At 63.0% G+C, this 17,920-nt stretch overlaps 3 protein-coding genes across 3 annotated transcripts; all 3 read left to right on the plus strand.

Moving 5' to 3' along the window:
- The first annotated feature begins 58 nt into the window (after positions 1 to 58).
- DHODH (dihydroorotate dehydrogenase (quinone)) lies at positions 59 to 3,661 on the plus strand. The gene is made up of 9 exons (XM_051629855.1): positions 59 to 90; positions 201 to 392; positions 660 to 859; positions 1,035 to 1,117; positions 1,629 to 1,816; positions 2,206 to 2,319; positions 2,645 to 2,798; positions 2,866 to 3,025; positions 3,114 to 3,661. The coding sequence occupies exons 1-9, from the start codon at positions 73 to 75 to the stop codon at positions 3,166 to 3,168; spliced, it is 1,164 nt and encodes a 387-aa protein (XP_051485815.1). The 5' UTR covers positions 59 to 72; the 3' UTR covers positions 3,169 to 3,661.
- Positions 3,662 to 5,208: 1,547 nt separating this feature from the next.
- Positions 5,209 to 7,192, plus strand: LOC127389407 (haptoglobin-like). The gene is made up of 5 exons (XM_051629859.1): positions 5,209 to 5,364; positions 5,678 to 5,739; positions 5,860 to 5,961; positions 6,160 to 6,234; positions 6,386 to 7,192. The coding sequence occupies exons 1-5, from the start codon at positions 5,360 to 5,362 to the stop codon at positions 7,147 to 7,149; spliced, it is 1,008 nt and encodes a 335-aa protein (XP_051485819.1). The 5' UTR covers positions 5,209 to 5,359; the 3' UTR covers positions 7,150 to 7,192.
- A 247-nt stretch (positions 7,193 to 7,439) lies between these two features.
- Positions 7,440 to 17,155, plus strand: DHX38 (DEAH-box helicase 38). Its single transcript, XM_051629832.1, has 26 exons — positions 7,440 to 7,966; positions 8,364 to 8,551; positions 8,662 to 8,766; positions 9,166 to 9,316; positions 9,414 to 9,532; positions 9,640 to 9,716; positions 9,815 to 9,970; positions 10,558 to 10,719; positions 10,804 to 10,911; positions 11,822 to 11,934; positions 12,037 to 12,174; positions 12,428 to 12,614; positions 12,690 to 12,875; positions 13,282 to 13,422; positions 13,602 to 13,712; positions 13,788 to 13,904; positions 14,148 to 14,255; positions 14,371 to 14,483; positions 14,938 to 15,146; positions 15,226 to 15,380; positions 15,458 to 15,613; positions 15,692 to 15,826; positions 15,906 to 16,031; positions 16,424 to 16,519; positions 16,641 to 16,762; positions 16,897 to 17,155. The coding sequence occupies exons 1-26, from the start codon at positions 7,653 to 7,655 to the stop codon at positions 16,979 to 16,981; spliced, it is 3,678 nt and encodes a 1,225-aa protein (XP_051485792.1). The 5' UTR covers positions 7,440 to 7,652; the 3' UTR covers positions 16,982 to 17,155.
- Positions 17,156 to 17,920: the final 765 nt, after the last annotated feature.

Raw genomic sequence — 17,920 nt, forward strand, 5'->3', positions numbered from 1 at the left:
GGCTGGAAGGGCCCTGGCTCCGCCAATCATATGGGCGGGCTCCCGGAAAGGCCCCGGCACGTGGCTGGGGAGATGGCGGGCTGGCTGCGCGTGAGCTGGGGGATGGCGGCGGGAGCGGGGCGGGGGGCGGTGCCGGGGCGGGAGCGGGGCGGGTGTTGGTGCCGGTGCCGGTGCGGGTCTCTGCTGACTGTCCCGTGCAGGGGCCGCTGGCGCTGGGAGGCTGCGGGCTGCTGCTGCTGGGCTCGGCGCTGGCGGCGGGCGACGAGCGGCTCTACACGGCGGTCGTGATGCCCGCGCTCCGCGTCCTCCCACCCGAGACCGCCCACGGGCTGGCCCTGCGCGCTGCCGCCCTGGGGCTGCTGCCGCCCGCGCGTCCCGACGGCCCCGCGCTGGTGCGGTTCTGGGGGGCTGGGAGACCCAGGGCCGGGGCTGGGGTGACGGGCGGGGCCGGCCGGGGGTGTGTGTGATGGCGGCGGGGGCTGCTGGCCGGGGGCGGTGGGTGAATGGCGGGGTGACCCGGCTCGTTACCCCCGCGCATGAGGGTATCAGCGCTGCCAGCCCCCGCGGGGCCCGGGCGCGGGAGCCGGGTGCCGCGGGGCTGGAGCCAGGCCCTGGCTGCGGCTCCTGGTGCCGGTGCGTGACCCAGCCCTGCCCCGCAGGAGGTGCGGGTCCTCGGGCAGCGCTTCCGCAACCCGGTGGGCCTGGCAGCCGGCTTCGACAAGCAGGGCGAGGCTGTGGACGGGCTGTACAAGATGGGGTTTGGCTTTGTGGAAGTGGGGACTGTCACACCTCGGCCCCAGGAGGGGAACCCCCCGCCCAGGGTCTTCCGGCTGGTGGAGGACGAGGCCGTCATTAACAGGTGGGGCCTGAGCAGCGGCTCTGCGGGGGGTCCCGGCTCTGGCCTCTGCTGAGGTGCCTCCTGGGTTGGACGTGCTGAGCAGAGCTGCAGAAACCATCTGTCTCCCTCGTGTTTCCCTTTGTCCTGCTTGGGGCCTGTGGGCTCCAGCCCAGCCCTGAGCGCGTGCCCTGTGCAGGTTCGGGTTCAACAGCCACGGCCACGCTGCGGTGGAGCACAGGCTGCAGGCGCGGCGGGAGACGCAGCGCAGGCTCACTGGCGGTGAGACAAGCTTGTACACCTTTGCTCTTGGGGGCTGCAGGGTGGGTCTGGGGTCTTCCCAGCTGTAGGCCAGGAGAGGTGTGTAATGCCAGTGTCCAGGCACAAGAAGGCCCTGGCCAGAGTGAGGTGCATTCAAAGATCAAGAACCTCCTTGGGGCTGTAGCTTTTCCCCCTTGGGACTGTGGGCAGGTACCTTTCTCTTGCCTTTTTCTCTGCAATGGAGACTCTGCTTGCTGTGTTGGGCAGGATGTGTCAGCTGAGACAGACAAAGCCAACAGGGCCCCAACTGGGCAGTTTCTGAAGGCAGCCTCCACCACCTGGCCAGGCTGGATGCTGTGGTGTCGGGCAGTGGTGGGGTTGCAAGACGGTCCCACGCCCACCCCCATGGAACACGTGGGCTGCATATCCCCATCTTCATTTTTGCTGGTCCTGGGGCCTGTCTTGTCAGGTGCTCTGTCCCTTGGGTGGTGGTTGGTCCTGCTGCCCTGGTTCAGCCCTGTCTCTGTTCCAGCGGGAATGCCCCTTGGAATCAACCTGGGCAAGAACAAGAACTCTGCTGATGCTGCAGCTGACTATGTGGCTGGGGTCCAGACCCTGGGCCCTTTGGCTGACTACCTGGTTGTGAACGTGTCCAGCCCGAACACCCCCGGGCTGCGGGACCTGCAGGGCAAGGCTGAGCTGCGGGATCTGCTGACCAAGGTGGGTGACCCTCACACGCAGCCCGGACCATGCCTGTAGCACTGGCTGCACCCCATCCCCTGCACCACCTGCTCTGCTCCAGCTGGGTTTGCCTGGCACAGGGAGAGGTGTGGTGGCTCCCTGTGGTGGTGTGCAGAGCCCTGATGAGCTGCTGGTGCGAGGTTCACTGGGCACTGTATTCCAGCAAAGGACGTGTGGGCAGCAGGACATTGCCCTCTGCTCCCGTGAGGGGCAGCCAGCCCCCCACCCCAGGGAGTCACCGGGGTCCTGAGCAGGTCCTGTGCCTGTCCCCTTGCTGCCCATGGTGGTGGGTGCAGACGTGTGCCCGGTGAGGGGCAGTGGGGTTGCCCCCCCCACATGCTGCTCTGTGCCCCTGTGTCCCCCCACAGGTGCTGGTGGAAAGGGACATGCTGCCCTGCGAGCACAAGCCAGCCGTGCTGGTGAAGATCGCCCCTGACCTCTCGGCACAGGACAAGCAGGACATTGCGAGTGTCGTCTGTGAGGTGAGGTGGGAAGGGGGGCTGGCAAGGGGCTGGCACAGCACGGGGCAGCACTGCTGTGCTCCTGGCAAGTCACCTCTGAAGGGACAGGTGGACTTGCAGCTCTCTGGCTGTCTCAGGGATGGTGTCCTGCGTAGCTCTGAGCCCGTGAAAGCCTGTCTGCATCACTTGGACCTCGGGGCTGGTGCAGGCAGTGACGGACAGGCAGCTGCTTTGGCCCTGGGTGTGTTGCTGGGGGCACATGCCAGGGGCTCCTGGCCTCGCAGCCTGAGGATGAGAGTAGGGAGGCTGCTGGGGCAGCTGTGTCTTCATGCTGCTATCCCCTCAGCTTGGTGTGGACGGGCTGATTGTCAGCAACACCACAGTGAGCCGCCCCGGCAGCCTCCGGAGCCGGCAGCGCTCGGAGCCCGGGGGCCTCAGTGGGAAACCGCTGCGGGAGCTCTCCACGCAGACCATCAGGGAGATGTACGCCCTCACCAGAGGTAGGGGCAGAGCGGGGCTGGGCCGTGCCAGCCTCCCCAGTCCCCCCTGACCCGCGCCATCCCGCAGGCCGGGTGCCCATCATCGGGGTGGGGGGCGTGAGCAGCGGCCGCCACGCCCTGGAGAAGATCCGCGCGGGAGCCTCGCTGGTGCAGATGTACACGGCGCTGGTGTACCGCGGGCCGCCCGTGGTGGGGGCCGTGAAGAGGGAGCTGGAGGAGCTGCTGAGGTGAGCCAGGGGGGCCTGGGCAGCCGCGCTGGTGCAGGAGCAGTGGCTGCACAGGGTCGGCACAGCCCTGACACACCATCCCTGCCAGGGAGCAGGGCTTCAAGAACGTGATGGAGGCGGTGGGAGCGGATCACCGGCCCTGAGGCGCCGCGGAGCCGCGCTCTGGCTGGGAGGAGCCGTGGCCAAGCAGGAACGGGGCTGGGCAGGCTGGGGCTGAGCTGAGGTCCTGGTCCCAGCCCTGGGAAGGGTCAGTGAGGGGTGAGGCTGGGGCTGTGCTGCTGGGGAGCAGGCGAGTGAGCCTTGCTGCCCAGGGCTTGTTTTGGCTTTCCCGTGGGTTGGGCTCCCCAGCAGACCCAGTGCTGGGTACAGCTCTGAGGGCAAAGCCCTGTGACCTGCTCCTGTGCAATCCTTGCCCATGGAGGGCTCACCTGCCCTGCTGTCTCTGCACACAGCTGGGGGCAACCAGAGTGTGGTGGGTCCCTTCTGCCAGGGTCCCCACAGCCTGTGGTGGCTGGTGACTGGTCCTCCTGCCCCACAGCCCCTGCAGCAGGATCTGCCCTCCCTGTCCTCCTTCCTTCTCCAGACAGTCCTGTAACAAATGTAACAAACAGTTCAATAAATGTTTGGCTCACCTGGTCCTGTGTGCTGCTTTGGGGACGCTCCTTGGGTTGGGGGAACACAGCCCAGGTCTCTGGGATGGATCCACACAAAGCTGCCATGGTTCCACTTGCAGAGACCTGTGCTTGAGGCTGGGTCCTCCCGAGGTGCTGGGCACTGTTCCTTGGAGGTGGCTGCAGGTATTCCCTGTCACTTGTTATGGAGGGGCTGTCTTAGTTCTGTGGGTTTTGTCTTTGGGTCTTCTAGCATTGGCTGCTGCTTCACCCCAGACTCTGTGCAGTCATCTCGGGCTGCCCTTGAGCAACACACTTGGCCTGGGCACTGTGTTCCCTCTGCAGCCTCTTGCAACCTGCCCTGTGGAGCAGGATTGCCTCACAGCACTCCACCAGACTTGTTTACAGGAATGGGGCTGCTGACGCCCCTCCCGTGGCCCTCAGTGACTCAGGGGTGTCCCCACGTGCTCCACCTGGTTTTGGGGTGGCCTCACTGCAACACCCCAGTGTAAGTAAGACGGGTGCCTGTCCCCTCTCCTCATGCTGTCCCCGGGTTGTTCTCCTGCTGGGAGGTCCTGCTGGAAGCAGGCTCTGCTGGCAGGAGCAGGCTGATGTGCTCTGGCCATCCTGGCTGCCACCCACGCCCAGCTGGGCACTGGCCAGCTGCTGCGAGTTCCTGTAATGCTGGGCGAGCCCCTGCCTCTGCGCCAAACCAGCACCCGCGGGGCCAGGGGCTGCCAGGATGGGGCTGGGTGGGAAGGGGTGGGTGCCTGTGGGAGTCGCTGGCTTGGCTGCTGTTCCTGAGGGCTGGCAAGGGACACGCTGCACCCCTAAGCCTCCTGTGCCCCAGCTCTGCAGAGAGCTCGCAGTGTTGTCCTGGTTTTGCTGGGACAGATTTCTAAAATAGTTATTGTGTTCAGATAAACTAGTTTTGAGAGGCTGCGGAGCCCAGCCCTGGGAGAACGGGAGCGCAGGCGCTGCTCCGCAGCCGCGGGGTGCGGGTTCCGCGGGTCGGGGCGGTGCAAGCGCAGCGGGCGCGAGGGGCCGGCCCCAGCTGTTCCGCGCCCTAAATGTCACCCTCACTGTATATCGGAATGTTGGGGGGGATGTTTATTTTTTCTGCCGTGGCTGCCTTCCCCAGAGGGTCCCGCCCCCCCGAGCCCGGGCTGGCGCTGCCCTGTCCGGGCTGCTGGAGCCGCGCAGCTCGCAGCCGCGGCCCGGAGCCCAGCCTGTCTTGTGTTCGTCTGGGGATTAATATTGTTCGTTGTTATTGTTCTATGAAATCTGTTGTCATGTCAAGTCACGGGTGTCCTTTTCTTTCCCCGACTCCCCCTCCCGGGTGGGGCTGGGTCAAACTGCCGAGGCTGCAGCCCCGGGCGCCGCGGGGGTGCCGGGTGCCCCGCGGGGGTGTCCTGCAGGGCAGGGGCTGCCTCTGCTGCTGCCATTCTCGGTGGGTGCCCAGGGCACCAGCGTCTGGCAGCCCTGCATGTTTGTAGCTGCAAAATCCCGGAAAGTCTTGGCACGCCGGCGTCCCGTGGCGGCTGGGAAGGGGTTTTCCCGTGCTCGTGCTGCTGGGAAAGGGGCTGGCTGCCTGCAGCGAGGTCAGGGGGTCTGGAGCACTCGGGGCTGTGGCAGGGCGAGGAAGTGCTGATAAAAGGGGTGAGGAGAAAGCCCTCGGCATCAACCACGAAGGAGGCTGCTGCGAGGAGAGGGAGCTGCGAGCATGGGGTGAGCCAGCTCGCCGTGTCCCTGCCCTGCGCGCTGCTGTGTCTGCCCTCGGCTGCCCGCTGCGGCAGGGCCGGGGCTGGGCTGTGCAATGCTGAGTCCCAGCATGGCAGCCCCACGCCCCACAGCAGCAGGCTCCAGCTCTGGACCAGGATGTGTCTGATGGGCATCCCCAGGTGCAGGGTCAGCCTTCTGACCCCCAGAGAGGGGCCTGGGGCAGAGCGTGAGCCTGGCCAGGGCTCCAGCCCTGGTGGAGCACACAGCACCGGGATCAGGGGGTGGGATCGTGGCTGAGCATGCCCTCTCCTCCCTGCAGGCCTGCAGTGCTGCTGATCAGCGCCCTGGCCTGGACCGTGCTGGAGACTGCAGCTGCCACCGGTACTGCCCAGGGCACGGGGGCGGACGAGCCGGAGCGGCTCGGCAGGGAGGGATCCACGGTGGGTGGGAGCGTTGTCCGGGCTGGGACCTCTAGGCCAGCTGAGCATCCTCTGCCCGCAGAGCGGAGCTGTGCGAAGCCCCTGGAGATTGACCACGGCTTCGTGGAGCACCTGGTGCGGTACCGCTGCCGCCCGCACTACCGGCTGCGCGGCGCCGGGGACGGTGAGGCACGGGCTTGTCCTGGCTCAGGGGATGCCCGGGACTGCCCCAATGATGGGTGATACAGCCCCCCCCCGCCCTCCTTGGGGCTACCCCAAGCTGCCCTGCTTGCCCAAGCCCTGGGGAGGTACGAACACCTCCTGCCTCCTGGGCTGAGGGCCCTCCCCCCACAAGGGTCCTGATGCTGGTTTCCCTCTGAAGGCACGTACAGGTGTGATGAGGATCACGAGTGGGTGAACCCTGAAGCTGGCAAGGAGGTACCTGTCTGTGAGCCAGGTGAGAGCAGGGCAGCAGGGGCAGGGTGGGTGGGGGCTGTGAGCTGCCCGTCCAGGCAGCCCGAGGGCTGCTGGCAGCACCCCGGGGCAGCCAGGGGCCATGGGCAGCTGTGGCCTCAGGGGGCTCACGGGGTGCTGTCTGCCCTGGGCAGTGTGTGGGAAGCCCAAGAACCCCCCGAGGCAGCTGCAGCGCATCATTGGGGGGCTGCTGGCTGCGAAGGGCAGCTTCCCCTGGCAGGGCCGGCTGGTGACACGCCACAACCTCACCACGGGGGCCACGCTCATCAGTGACCAGTGGCTGCTGACCACGGGCTGGAACGTGTTCCTGAACCACAGCGAGGATGCCAAGCCAGAGGAGATTGCCCCAACGCTGCAGCTCTTCCTGGGCAGCCCGGGGAGCCCTGCCCTGGGCATCGAGCGCGTGGTGCTGCACCCCAGCTACCCACAGGCCGTGGACCTGGCGCTGCTGAAGCTGAAGCAGGAGGTGCTGCTGGGAGAGGAGGTGATGCCCATCTGCCTGCCCCAGAAGAACTACGTGCAGCCGGGGCGGGTGGGTTATGTCTCGGGCTGGGGCCGCGGGGCCACCCTCGCCTTTCCCAGCACGCTCAAGTACGCGATGCTGCCGGTGGCGGAGGGCGGGACGTGCAGGCGGTACTACCAGGCGCGGAACGGCTCCCACTGGGTCCAGCCCATCCTAAGCAGTGACACCTTCTGCGTGGGCATGAGCGAGCTGCAGGAGGACACCTGCTACGGGGACGCCGGCGGCGCCTTCGCCGTGCACGACCCCGAGGACGACACCTGGTACGCGGCCGGCATCCTCAGCTACGACAAGACCTGCTCGGCCTCCAAGTACGGCGTCTATGTGGACCTGCAGCGCGTCCTGGCCTGGGTCAAGGACACCATGGCGGCCGGCTGAGGGGGTGGCAGGGGAATAAAGCAGTAGAGCTGTCCCGCCCCCGGCTGCGGGCTCTGTCTGTCCGTGCGCCCGCCGCCGGCAGGTCTGTGTGGGGCTTCCCCCGGGGATCCTTCTCTGCAGGGGCTGCCCGGGCCTCCGAGGGCGCTCCCGCCTCCCCCGTGTGTGTACCCGGGCCTCTCCCCCACCTCGGGGTGTCCCGCTGTGCCCCCGCCGCCCCCGCTCCGCTCCCTCCCGACCTCGCCCTCCGAGACCGGAACTCCTCTACCGGTCAGGTGACCCAAACAGGAAGTCCGCCGAGAGCTAGCTTGTCTTGTCTATCGGAGCTGGACTCTATGGTGGCCGCTGTGTCTATGGTGCGGGCGGCTAGAGTGTCTCCCCTCGTGGGGCACTGTGGGGCGGCCATGGCGGCGCGCAGGGAGCCGGCTCGGTGTCGCTGAGGCCGGCGCGGGGCTGCGGGAGCGGGGCCGGGCAGCGCTCCGGAGCTGGCAGCGGGCCCGGCGGCCATGGCGGAGGCGGACGAGGAGTCGCTGCACCGGCTGGCGGGGACGGGCCCCGGGGCGGGCGGGCTGGTCCCGCCGGGCCGCGCCGCCGCCCAGCAGCACGTCTTCAAGGCGCCGGCGCCGCGGGCCTCGCTGCTGGGGCTGGACGTGCTGGCGGCCCAGAAGCGGCGGGAGCGCCAGGAGGAGGCGGCCGGCGGGAAGCGCTCCCGGGTCTGCTCCTACAAGGACTGGGAGGAGGGGCGCGACGAGGCGGGCAGCCCCGACGAGGAGGAGGAGGAGGATGGCGAGCGGAGCGGCCGGGGCGCCCGCAGGGACAGGTGGGGCCTGCGGGAATTCCTGCTGCTGGCGGGGCCCGGCGGGGTGAGCGTGGCAGCGAGCACTGTGTCTGTGGGCCCGCCCTGCCGAGCGGAGCGGGGGCCTGGAGGTGTCGGGGCGGGCGGTGGGTCGCCCGTCCGTCTGGCAGAAGCTGTTCGGTGCCTCCCTGAGCCGCTGAGGGCAGGAAAGCTTCTAGGCAGGTCAGACTGGCAAACACCAGGCACCTAGAAGTGAGCCCGTGGTTCCCGGTGGCTGGAGGCAGCTGAGGGGTGGCCGAGAGCGTCAGCACAGGGCGAGAGGCGCCTGTGGCCATGAGCTGCTGCCGTAGCAGAGGCTGGCAGTGGAAGGCCAGCTGCTCCTCAGCGCTGCTGAGCGCTTCTCTGTGCTCCGCGTCTCCAGGCATTACCGTTCTGTCCATGTGGAAACACCTTCCTACACAGGGGGTGTCAGCGAGGAGTTTTGGGAACGCAGCCGGCAGCGGGAGAGGGAGCGTCGGGAACACGGTGTGTTTGCCTCCTCCAAGGAGGAGAAGGAGCGGAGAAAGGAACGCAGCCGGGACCGGGACCAGGACCGCAAACGGGACCGCGGTAACTGCCCGGGGGGCTCCCCTGCCCGGGCTCTGGGCTGGTCTCTCCACAGCAGAGATGGGTTAAGCCCGTTCGTGCCCTGGGCGCCTGACCTCGCTGTCTCTCCGCAGAGGAGCGGGACAGGGGCCGCCACAGCAGCAGGTCGGAGAGGGACGGCTCCTCAGAGCGGAGCAGCAGGCGGGGCGAGCCCGAGAGCCCCCGGCATCGGCCCAAAGGTGGGAGCGGGACCTGCTGGGGGTTTTGTGTGGGGCCTGGCAGAAAGGGCCTTCCTGGTTTTGTTAGGTTTTGTTTCCTGCTGGTTTTGTCAGGACAAGTGTGGGTAGAAAAGCTTGTGTCTTTTGATGCTTGTGGTTAGGGCAGGTGCAAAGGCCGTGGCTCAGCCTGGCGCTGGGAGCAGTCTGCCAGCTGTGTGTGAAAATCTGGCTGGTCTCTGCGCAGTGGGGTCTGCCCTGGGTGTGTGAGGGAGATGCGGTTTCCCTTGGGATTGCTGGGTCAGCGCCTTCTCTTGGAGAGGGGCCAAATGGGAACCCTCTCTGTGCTCCTTGTTGGAAGGGGGCTCCGGGTGCTGGCGTCACTGTTGGAACAGCAGGTGACAAGCCCATGTTCTCTGCCAGACGCAGCCACGCCATCGCGCTCCAGCTGGGAGGAGGACGACAGTGGCTACAGCAGCGCCCGCCGCTCCCAGTGGGAATCCCCCTCCCCCATGCCTTCCGGCCGGGACTCTGAGCGCAGCCACCGCGCTACCGACCGGAGAGACCGGGACAGGTACCGATTGCGGGGCTGTGAGCTGCCGAGCTGCAGGGAGGGCGGGCGTGCAAGAGCTGTGTCTGGCTCTGATTCCTCCCATGCCCTGTTTTCCCAGGTCTGTGAGGAGCAGGTACGCGGATAAGACGCCGCTGCCCACCCCGTCTTACAAGTACAACGAGTGGGCTGATGACCGGCGGCACCTGGGGGCCACGCCGCGGCTGAGCCGGGGGAGAGGTGAGCAGCCTGGGCCGGGGGGCCGCTGAGTGCCCTTCCCCTGCACCCCACTGGATCAGCTCCCGGGGGTTTCCTCCGGAGCCTGGACCGACCAGCTCCCCCCGCAGGGCGGCGGGAGGACGGGGAGGAGGGCATCACCTTCGAGACAGAGGAGGAGCGGCAGCAGTGGGAGGACGACCAGCGGGTGAGGGCCCCGCGGGGCAGGGGCGGGCGGCGGGCTCGGGGATGCTGGGCCAGGCCACAGGGCTCGCAGGGCTCAGAGCCACACCTCTCCCCTCCCAGCAAGCTGACAGGGACTGGTACATGATGGACGAGGGCTACGACGAGTTCCACAACCCCCTGGCCTACTCCTCGGAGGAGTACGTGAAGAAGCGGGAGCAGCACCTGCACAAGCAGAGGCAGAAGCGCATCTCTGCGCAGCGGCGGCAGATCAACGAGGTGGGACAGGCGTGGCTGCCCCTGGGCAGGCTGCTGTGCTGGCAGCAAAGGCTCAGCCTGCCTCGCAGGTACAGCAGGACAGTCTGTGTCCTGGCCCAGGCCAGACAAGGGCTCGCAGGGACACTGTTGTGAAGTTGCCCTGGAAGTGCAGCCCAGCACCCCCTGCGTGGGGCAGAGGTGGTGATTAGACTGCAGTGGTCGTGGTGCTGGGGCAGCAGCAGTGCACAGGGCTGTGCACTGTTCAGGGGAGCCCAGTCGATGCTGGGGGCTGCCACTCTCAGCACATGAGCTGTGTTATGTCCAGGCATGTTCTGAGTGTAGCAAGGGCCTGTGAACAATGTCTGTTCTGCATTTCCTTGGAGACTGTCCTGCTGACCAGGTGCTCCCTAGGGGCAGTCTGTGTTTCCCCTGCCTGCTGCCCCCAGTCGCTCCCTCTTCCCTGGTGCTTTTCTGGCCTCCCCAGGCTGGAACCATCCGTTTCATCCTGTTGCCAGCATGAGGCCCAGAGCTGGGCTCAGCCTCGTGCTGTGATCTCTCGGGCCTTCTGTGGGGCTTCTGCCTGTGTTCTGATCTGTTGTTTCCTGCAGGACAATGAGCGCTGGGAGACCAATCGCATGCTGACCAGTGGTGTGGTTCATCGGATTGAGGTGGACGAAGATTTTGAGGAGGATAACTCTGCTAAAGTGCATCTGCTGGTGCACAACTTGGTGCCCCCTTTCCTAGACGGGAGGATTGTCTTCACCAAGCAGGTAGAGGCTGTGGCTGAAGGTGTGTGGACAGGGAGCCCCCCAGGGCTGAGCTCTCTGTACTGAAGCAGTGCCTCTTTCCTCTAGCCAGAGCCAGTCATCCCTGTCAAGGACGCCACCTCGGATCTGGCCATCATAGCCCGGAAGGGCAGCCAGCTGGTGCGCAAGCACCGGGAGCAAAAGGAGCGCAAGAGGGTATGCTGGGACCTTTTGGCCTTCTGCCCTGTGCCTGTCAGCAGTGCCTCACGTCCCCTGTTTGGCCTGTGCAGAACACTGGCTTTGATGGCAGTGACAGGGAGGAGTTCCTGGTTTTGTGACCTAGGCAGTCCTGGCAGCCTAGCTCCTTGTGTTGTCTCATAAGCAGCTGCTGTGTGATTTCCTCAGGTGCTGCCTGGGATGTGAATCACTGTGCACTCGTGCAGAGGAGTCTGATCCAGGGGACACTTGGATGATGGGAAAGGAGAGCGGGTGGGAGAGTGCAAGGTAGCCCAGGGACAGTCAGCAGTCAGTGAGGCAGCAAGGTGTACCTTGTGGTGTCTCAGCAAAAGAGCTGTGAAGGGGACTGTGCAGTTGGGCAGCACACGAGTTCTTTGGGGTGTTTCGTAGGGACTTCCTCTAAAGCTGTGCAACAGCTTGGGGAAAGCACAGATGTGTTCCTGTAAATTGAAACTGAGCTGGGTTTGAGCTGTGTATGCTGTGAGCAGAACAGGGGCAAGACCTAAACTGCTATCAGGGGTGAGAGTAAACAGGAAGATGAGAGAGAGGCTGTGAGCACCCATCAAGAACAGGAGGATTATCTCTGGTTCATATTTGTGTAGGTTTAACTTCAAATGTAACAGAAGGGTCTGCAGCTGGAACCATTTTCTTAGGAGGTGGTTGATCATCTTGTGCTTGAAGTCTCTGTGTCCAGACCGGTGTCTGAAAGTTCTGCTCCAAGTCCCCTGGAAGAGGGAGACTTGGTGTAGGAATGGGATGTGCATTCTGTGTCGTAGCACTGAGGAGCTGTGGGCTTAATATGCTTTTCCAGTCCTATGAGTAGGACTGGGGAAGAATGCTTTTGTCAGTGCTTGCTGTGGCAGGGCTCTGCTGCTCTCTGTCCTTCCAGGCTCAGCATAAACACTGGGAGCTGGCAGGCACAAAACTGGGAGACATCATGGGGATCAAGAAAGAAGAGGAGAAGGATGAGATGCTGACAGAAGATGGCAAAGTGGACTACAAGTAGGAGCTTGCTTTGGATTAGTGCTGCTCAGCCAGGGGTGTGGCTGTAGCCATAGAACAGTGTGTGGAGAGGCAGTTTCAGGACCTGTGGTGTTTCCTCAGGACTGAGCAGAAGTTTGCTGAACACATGAAAGAGAAAAGCGAAGCCAGCAGTGAGTTTGCCAAGAAGAAATCGATCCTGGAGCAGAGACAATATCTGCCCATCTTCGCAGTGCAGCAGGAGCTGCTCTCCATCCTCAGGTATGGTGCTTGAGAGCTGGACACAGAGCAACTCAGGGCATCGGCCTGCATCTCAGGAACCCAGGTGGGAAATGCTCCTGGATACATGGCCCATGTGGAAGCCATGCCCTCGGGAAACAAAGCCCATTGCTTTCCATGGCTGTGTTGCTCTCCTGCCTGGGCAGAGTGAGGGTTGGGTGGCTGCCAGGGCTGTGGGTGCCAAACCCTTCTTTGTGGTGTGTGAAGAAATACTTTTTTTTTCTCTCTTTTTCAGAGACAACAGCATTGTCATTGTGGTGGGGGAGACAGGGAGTGGGAAGACGACTCAGCTGACCCAGTACCTCCACGAGGATGGCTACACAGACTACGGCATGATCGGGTGCACCCAGCCCCGCCGGGTGGCCGCCATGTCGGTGGCCAAGCGGGTCAGCGAGGAGATGGGCGTGCGCCTGGGCGAGGAGGTGAGGCCGGGGCTGCCGGGCACGCCCGCTCCGCCCCGGCGTGCTGCAGGACTCACGGGTGTCTCTGCCCCCCAGGTGGGCTATGCCATCCGCTTCGAGGACTGCACCTCCGAGAAGACGGTGATCAAGTACATGACGGACGGGATCCTGCTCCGCGAGTCGCTGCGCGAGGCCGACCTGGACAACTACAGCGCCATCATCATGGACGAGGCGCACGAGCGCTCGCTCAACACCGATGTGCTCTTCGGCCTGCTCCGGGAGGTGAGGGCAGGGCAGGGCACGGCAGCTGGGCTTGCACTGAGTGCTGGCAGTGCCAGGCCTGGGAGCAGGAGGCAGGGCTGCCGAGCTCTGGCTGCCTGTGCTGCTCCAGCCTCCTGGTCCTGGGGGGGGTTAAATCTCCCCTAGTGCCTCAGTGCTGCCGGAGCCTGGCTGGCCATCAGGAACTCTAAGTACAGAGATCTTTGCTGGCTTAAGTCTTCTGGACTGAGGTCGGTGGGTCCTCTTAACTGCCCAGATCATACAGGGTGTGTGTTCCCGGGCACCAGTGGCCAGTGCCTCTAGAGCACAGCAGCAGCTCTGTCCTGTGCAGTTGTCCCAGTTATGCTGGACGCAGCCTGCAGCCATGCACAGGTTCCCCTCATTGTTCCTTTTGTCTTTTGCTTTCTAGGTGGTGGCCCGACGCTCAGATCTGAAGCTTGTTGTCACCTCAGCTACCATGGATGCAGACAAGTTTGCCTCCTTCTTTGGGAATGTTCCTATTTTCCACATACCTGGACGCACCTTTCCTGTTGATATTCTCTTCAGCAAGGTATGGTCAGTGTTGCAAGGGGAAGTCCAGCTCTGAGAGGGGGGGGCTGTGACCTGGAGTACTGCAGTCTGTGGTGGGGAGAAAAGGTAGAGGAGGAGTAGCTGTGCTGTGGTGCAGCCTCCATGTGGGACAGGGCAGGTGGGATTATCGGTGTCTGTAGCCTGGGCTGTTCCTCTCAGACCCCACAGGAGGATTATGTGGAGGCTGCAGTGAAACAAGCCCTGCAGGTGCATCTGTCTGGTGCTCCCGGGGACATCCTCGTCTTCATGCCAGGCCAGGAGGACATAGAGGTGAGCTGGAGGGGCAGGCACTGCCCTATCACCTTGTTGTTTTAATCTTGCATTTACACCTCTCTTTGTTTCTAGGTGACCTCAGAGCAAATTGTGGAGCACCTTGAGGAGCTGGAGAAGGCACCTGCTCTTGCTGTACTTCCTATCTATTCTCAGCTACCGTCTGACTTGCAGGCCAAGATCTTCCAGAAGGTGCTGATGTGTGCTCTGGGATGGGAGTGGGGACAGGGGAGACTAGTGCAGAGAAGACTGCTGAGCATGAGTGAGAGGTGCAGATGTGCCATTTGTATTGCATGTGGAGGTCAAGAGGAAGCACGTGTCCCCTCAGCTTTCCAGGAGTCATCCCTGTTCTTCTGGGCACTGCCTTGCTGCTCTGCACTCTTCCTGAGAAGCAGAGCACCCTGCCCTGGTCTGACACACTCCCTGTGTTTGCAGGCTCCAGATGGGGTCAGGAAGTGCATTGTCGCCACAAACATTGCAGAGACCTCACTGACAGTGGATGGCATCATGTTTGTGATTGACTCAGGCTACTGCAAGCTGAAGGTAAGCCACCATCTCCTCTGTTGCTGATGTCTGTGATCTCTGGAGTTGGGTTGAGGGAATTCTGTGGTAGTGACCCAGACTTCCTGTTAGCTCAGTCAGTTCTTGTGCCCTGCAGGTTTTCAACCCCCGCATAGGCATGGATGCACTGCAGATCTACCCCATCAGTCAAGCCAATGCCAACCAGAGGGCAGGCCGAGCTGGCCGAACAGGCCCAGGCCACTGCTTCAGGTAGGCACCTCTCTGGTGTTCCCATTCCTGTCATGTCTGCAGCTTGGCATCAGGTTATAGGTATTTATTTCTCACTGGAGCTCTTCATTATCTTGAACTTCTGGGGGATGAGGGCAGGAGGCAGCGCTTGAGGCCTTCTCTTTTGGACCCAGTTCCTCTGCAGAGGAAGGGATGTGCTCCAGCGTCCTTGCCCATCTTCACCCTTGGTGCTCTTGGGATAACAGCCAAGCCAAAGGCAGCTTTCTCAAGGCTTTGCTTTGTGCCTGGTTTGCACCCAGGAAGGACTGTGCTGGGGAGGGGTGCACCCCGTGCTGCAGCCCAGGCCCCCTTGGGCCACGCCTGGGCCAGGGCGGAGGCTCCTCCCTTCCTTCTTCTGGCTGGGCAGTGGCTGGTGGGTCAGTGAGGAACACAGCATCCTGAAGAGAGGAACATGCTCTTGGCATCTCTTCCCCAGGCTCTACACCCAGAGCGCCTACAAGAACGAGCTGCTGACAACCACGGTGCCCGAGATCCAGCGCACCAACCTGGCCAACGTCGTGCTTCTGCTCAAGTCCCTGGGTGTGCAGGACCTGCTGCAGTTCCACTTCATGGATCCACCCCCTGAGGACAACATGCTGAACTCCATGTACCAGCTGTGGATCCTGGGAGCCCTGGATAACACAGGTAACATTGGCTGCTGGGGCAAGCTGTCAGCCCATGGCTGGGACCTGCCCAGCTGCTGAACCCTGTGCTGTTCCTACAGGTGGTCTGACCTCAACAGGACGTCTCATGGTGGAGTTCCCACTGGATCCTGCACTCTCTAAAATGCTTATAGTCTCCTGTGATATGGGTTGCAGCTCTGAGATCTTGCTCATTGTCTCCATGTTGTCTGTGCCTGCCATCTTCTATCGGCCTAAGGTACCTGTTTGCTCTTTCAACAATCTGGGACCTTCCCCTGCCCTTTGACTAACCCGTGTTCTTTGCTCACCCTTCAGGGCCGAGAGGAGGAGAGCGACCAAGTGCGGGAGAAATTTGCAGTTCCAGAGAGTGATCACTTGACTTACCTGAATGTTTACCTGCAGTGGAAGAACAACAGCTATTCCACGCTGTGGTGCAACCAGCATTTCATCCATGCCAAGGCCATGCGGAAGGTGAGGCCATGGTGGTGAGGCTGGGGGGGGGGAGCCTGGCGCTGGGGAGGGGTCTGGCTGCCACACACGCCTCTGCAGGTGCGGGAGGTGCGTGCCCAGCTCAAGGACATCATGGTGCAGCAGAGGATGAGCCTGGCGTCCTGTGGGACTGACTGGGACATTGTCAGGAAGTGCATCTGTGCTGCCTATTTCCATCAAGCTGCCAAGCTGAAGGTGAGAGGTGTCTGTGCTTGTCGGGGGGCTGAGAGGCCCTGCCTGGGAGCAGGGGTTCCCACCATGCTTCTCTCTGCAGGGCATTGGGGAGTACGTGAACATCCGCACAGGCATGCCCTGCCACCTGCACCCCACCAGCTCTCTGTTTGGCATGGGCTACACACCCGACTACATCGTGTATCATGAGCTGGTGATGACCACCAAGGTGAGCTGAGGGCTAGTGAGAAGGGTGAGGAGTGCTTGGAGAGAGGTGGGAGGGCTTTGCTGTGACTGGGATCTGTCAGCAGGGCAGTCCTCAGCCTTTCTCTTCTTATACCAACTAAGGCATGTCCAAGTCATCTGCCGAGTTCTGTTTGTTCCGTTACCAGTATTTTTTCCTGGCATATGTGGGACATGTTTGAACCTCTTTGTGGTGTGGCCAAGTCCACCCCATGGCAGCTTTTGAGGCTGGAGGAATTGTTGGAAAGGGGTATAGTCTCAGCCTGAGAAGTGCCTTCAGCAAGTGAAGGAGGGAGGGAGCTGCCATGGCTCTGGAAGTGGTGCCCAGGCCCTGTGAGCACCATCCTGCTACCCTGGCCTTTCCTTCTGTCCCTGCAGGAATACATGCAGTGTGTCACTGCTGTGGATGGAGAGTGGCTGGCAGAGCTGGGCCCCATGTTCTACAGTATCAAACACGCTGGCAAGTCACGCCAGGTGAGTCTCCTGTCCGGGACAAACTGGCAGACAGCAGCCCCGTGGAATGCCTGTTCTAGGGCCTGCAGAGTCAGCTGCTGGCCAGCCCTCTCTCTGTCCCTGACCTGCTGCCTTTCTTCAGGAGAACCGCCGCCGTGCCAAGGAGGAGGTGTCAGCCATGGAGGAGGAGATGGCTTTGGCAGAGGAGCAGCTGCGCGCCCGCCGCGAGGAGCAGGAGCGGCGAAACCCGCTGGGCAGCGCAAGGTGGGTGCTGGCCCTGCCTGGCCACAGGGTAGGGCAGGAGTAGTGAGCTGTGTGCAGGATCACACCTGCCTCTGGGGTTTTCTGGCACAGGAAAGGTTGCATCTTCCACTAATCACCTTGTCCTCTCCTGGCAGATCTACTAAAATCTACACCCCGGGGCGGAAGGAGCAGGGGGAGCCCCTGACGCCACGACGCACCCCAGCCCGCTTCGGCCTGTAGGGAAGTGGTGCCTGTTGAGGCTTAAAGACTTCCAGGAGCAGCTGAGCCTTAGGACAGTGTCCAGCTCCTCTGATCACTGTACTCAGCAAGCTTCTCCACAGCTTGTGGCCCAGGAAGGCTTTGGTGCTTGGCACGAATTTTGCTACAGAACACAAAGTACTTTATTTGTTTAAAGGTTGTCAGTGCAATCCTTGCTCTGTTTCACGCCACTTCTTGTCCTGGAGGCGAGTGCTGTGTGCAGGCAGCCCTGCAGTCATCCAGGGCTGGTCATGTCACGTTCTTGGCCTGTAGAGCCTGAGACAAGGCACAGAATTACACTGACCTAGAGGGCAGAGGCAGCCTGGCCCAGCCCTGGCCCCTACAACAGCAGAGGCAGTTCTGCAGCCAGTGCCCAGCTGTCCCAGGGCACACAGCCTGTGCCAGGCCAGGCTGTGCCAGGAATGCTGCTCACCTTCAGCAGCTCTCAGGTGTGGTGTGATGCTGCTCACATGTTATGACTGTGAGGTAATTTTTTTCCTGCCCTATCTGTCTTGAAGATGGCCAGAGGAAAGGCAGGGGAGGGGAGGAGATGCAGTGGTGCACAGATGGATGCTGTCCCCTGCCCTCTTGACCTGGCAGTGGGGGCAGACTGGCATTGCCTCCCCTCCTCTGGTGAGGCCGCAGGCTGGGACAGTGCCCAGGGGGTCAGTGGGGCCACAGGGGGCTGCAGCCTTCCAGCTCTGCTCAGCTGGCTGGACTGGGCCATGCCAGCTGTGCCTGCCCTGTGTCTGAGCTGCTTCATGCAGGGTGTGGTGATAAATCCTTGTCCCACGTGGCTGGCAGGACACCCCCTGCCCTCCCCTGGGGCAATGGTCAGCAGCTGCCTGCACAGGCAGGGCTGCAGGGCAGGGATGGTGCCTAGGCCAGGGGTGGCTGAGGGGGACACAGGACCAAGGGTGG

This window comes from Apus apus, chromosome 11 (assembly GCF_020740795.1).
Source record: "Apus apus isolate bApuApu2 chromosome 11, bApuApu2.pri.cur, whole genome shotgun sequence".
Classification (NCBI taxonomy): Eukaryota; Metazoa; Chordata; class Aves; order Apodiformes; family Apodidae; genus Apus; species Apus apus.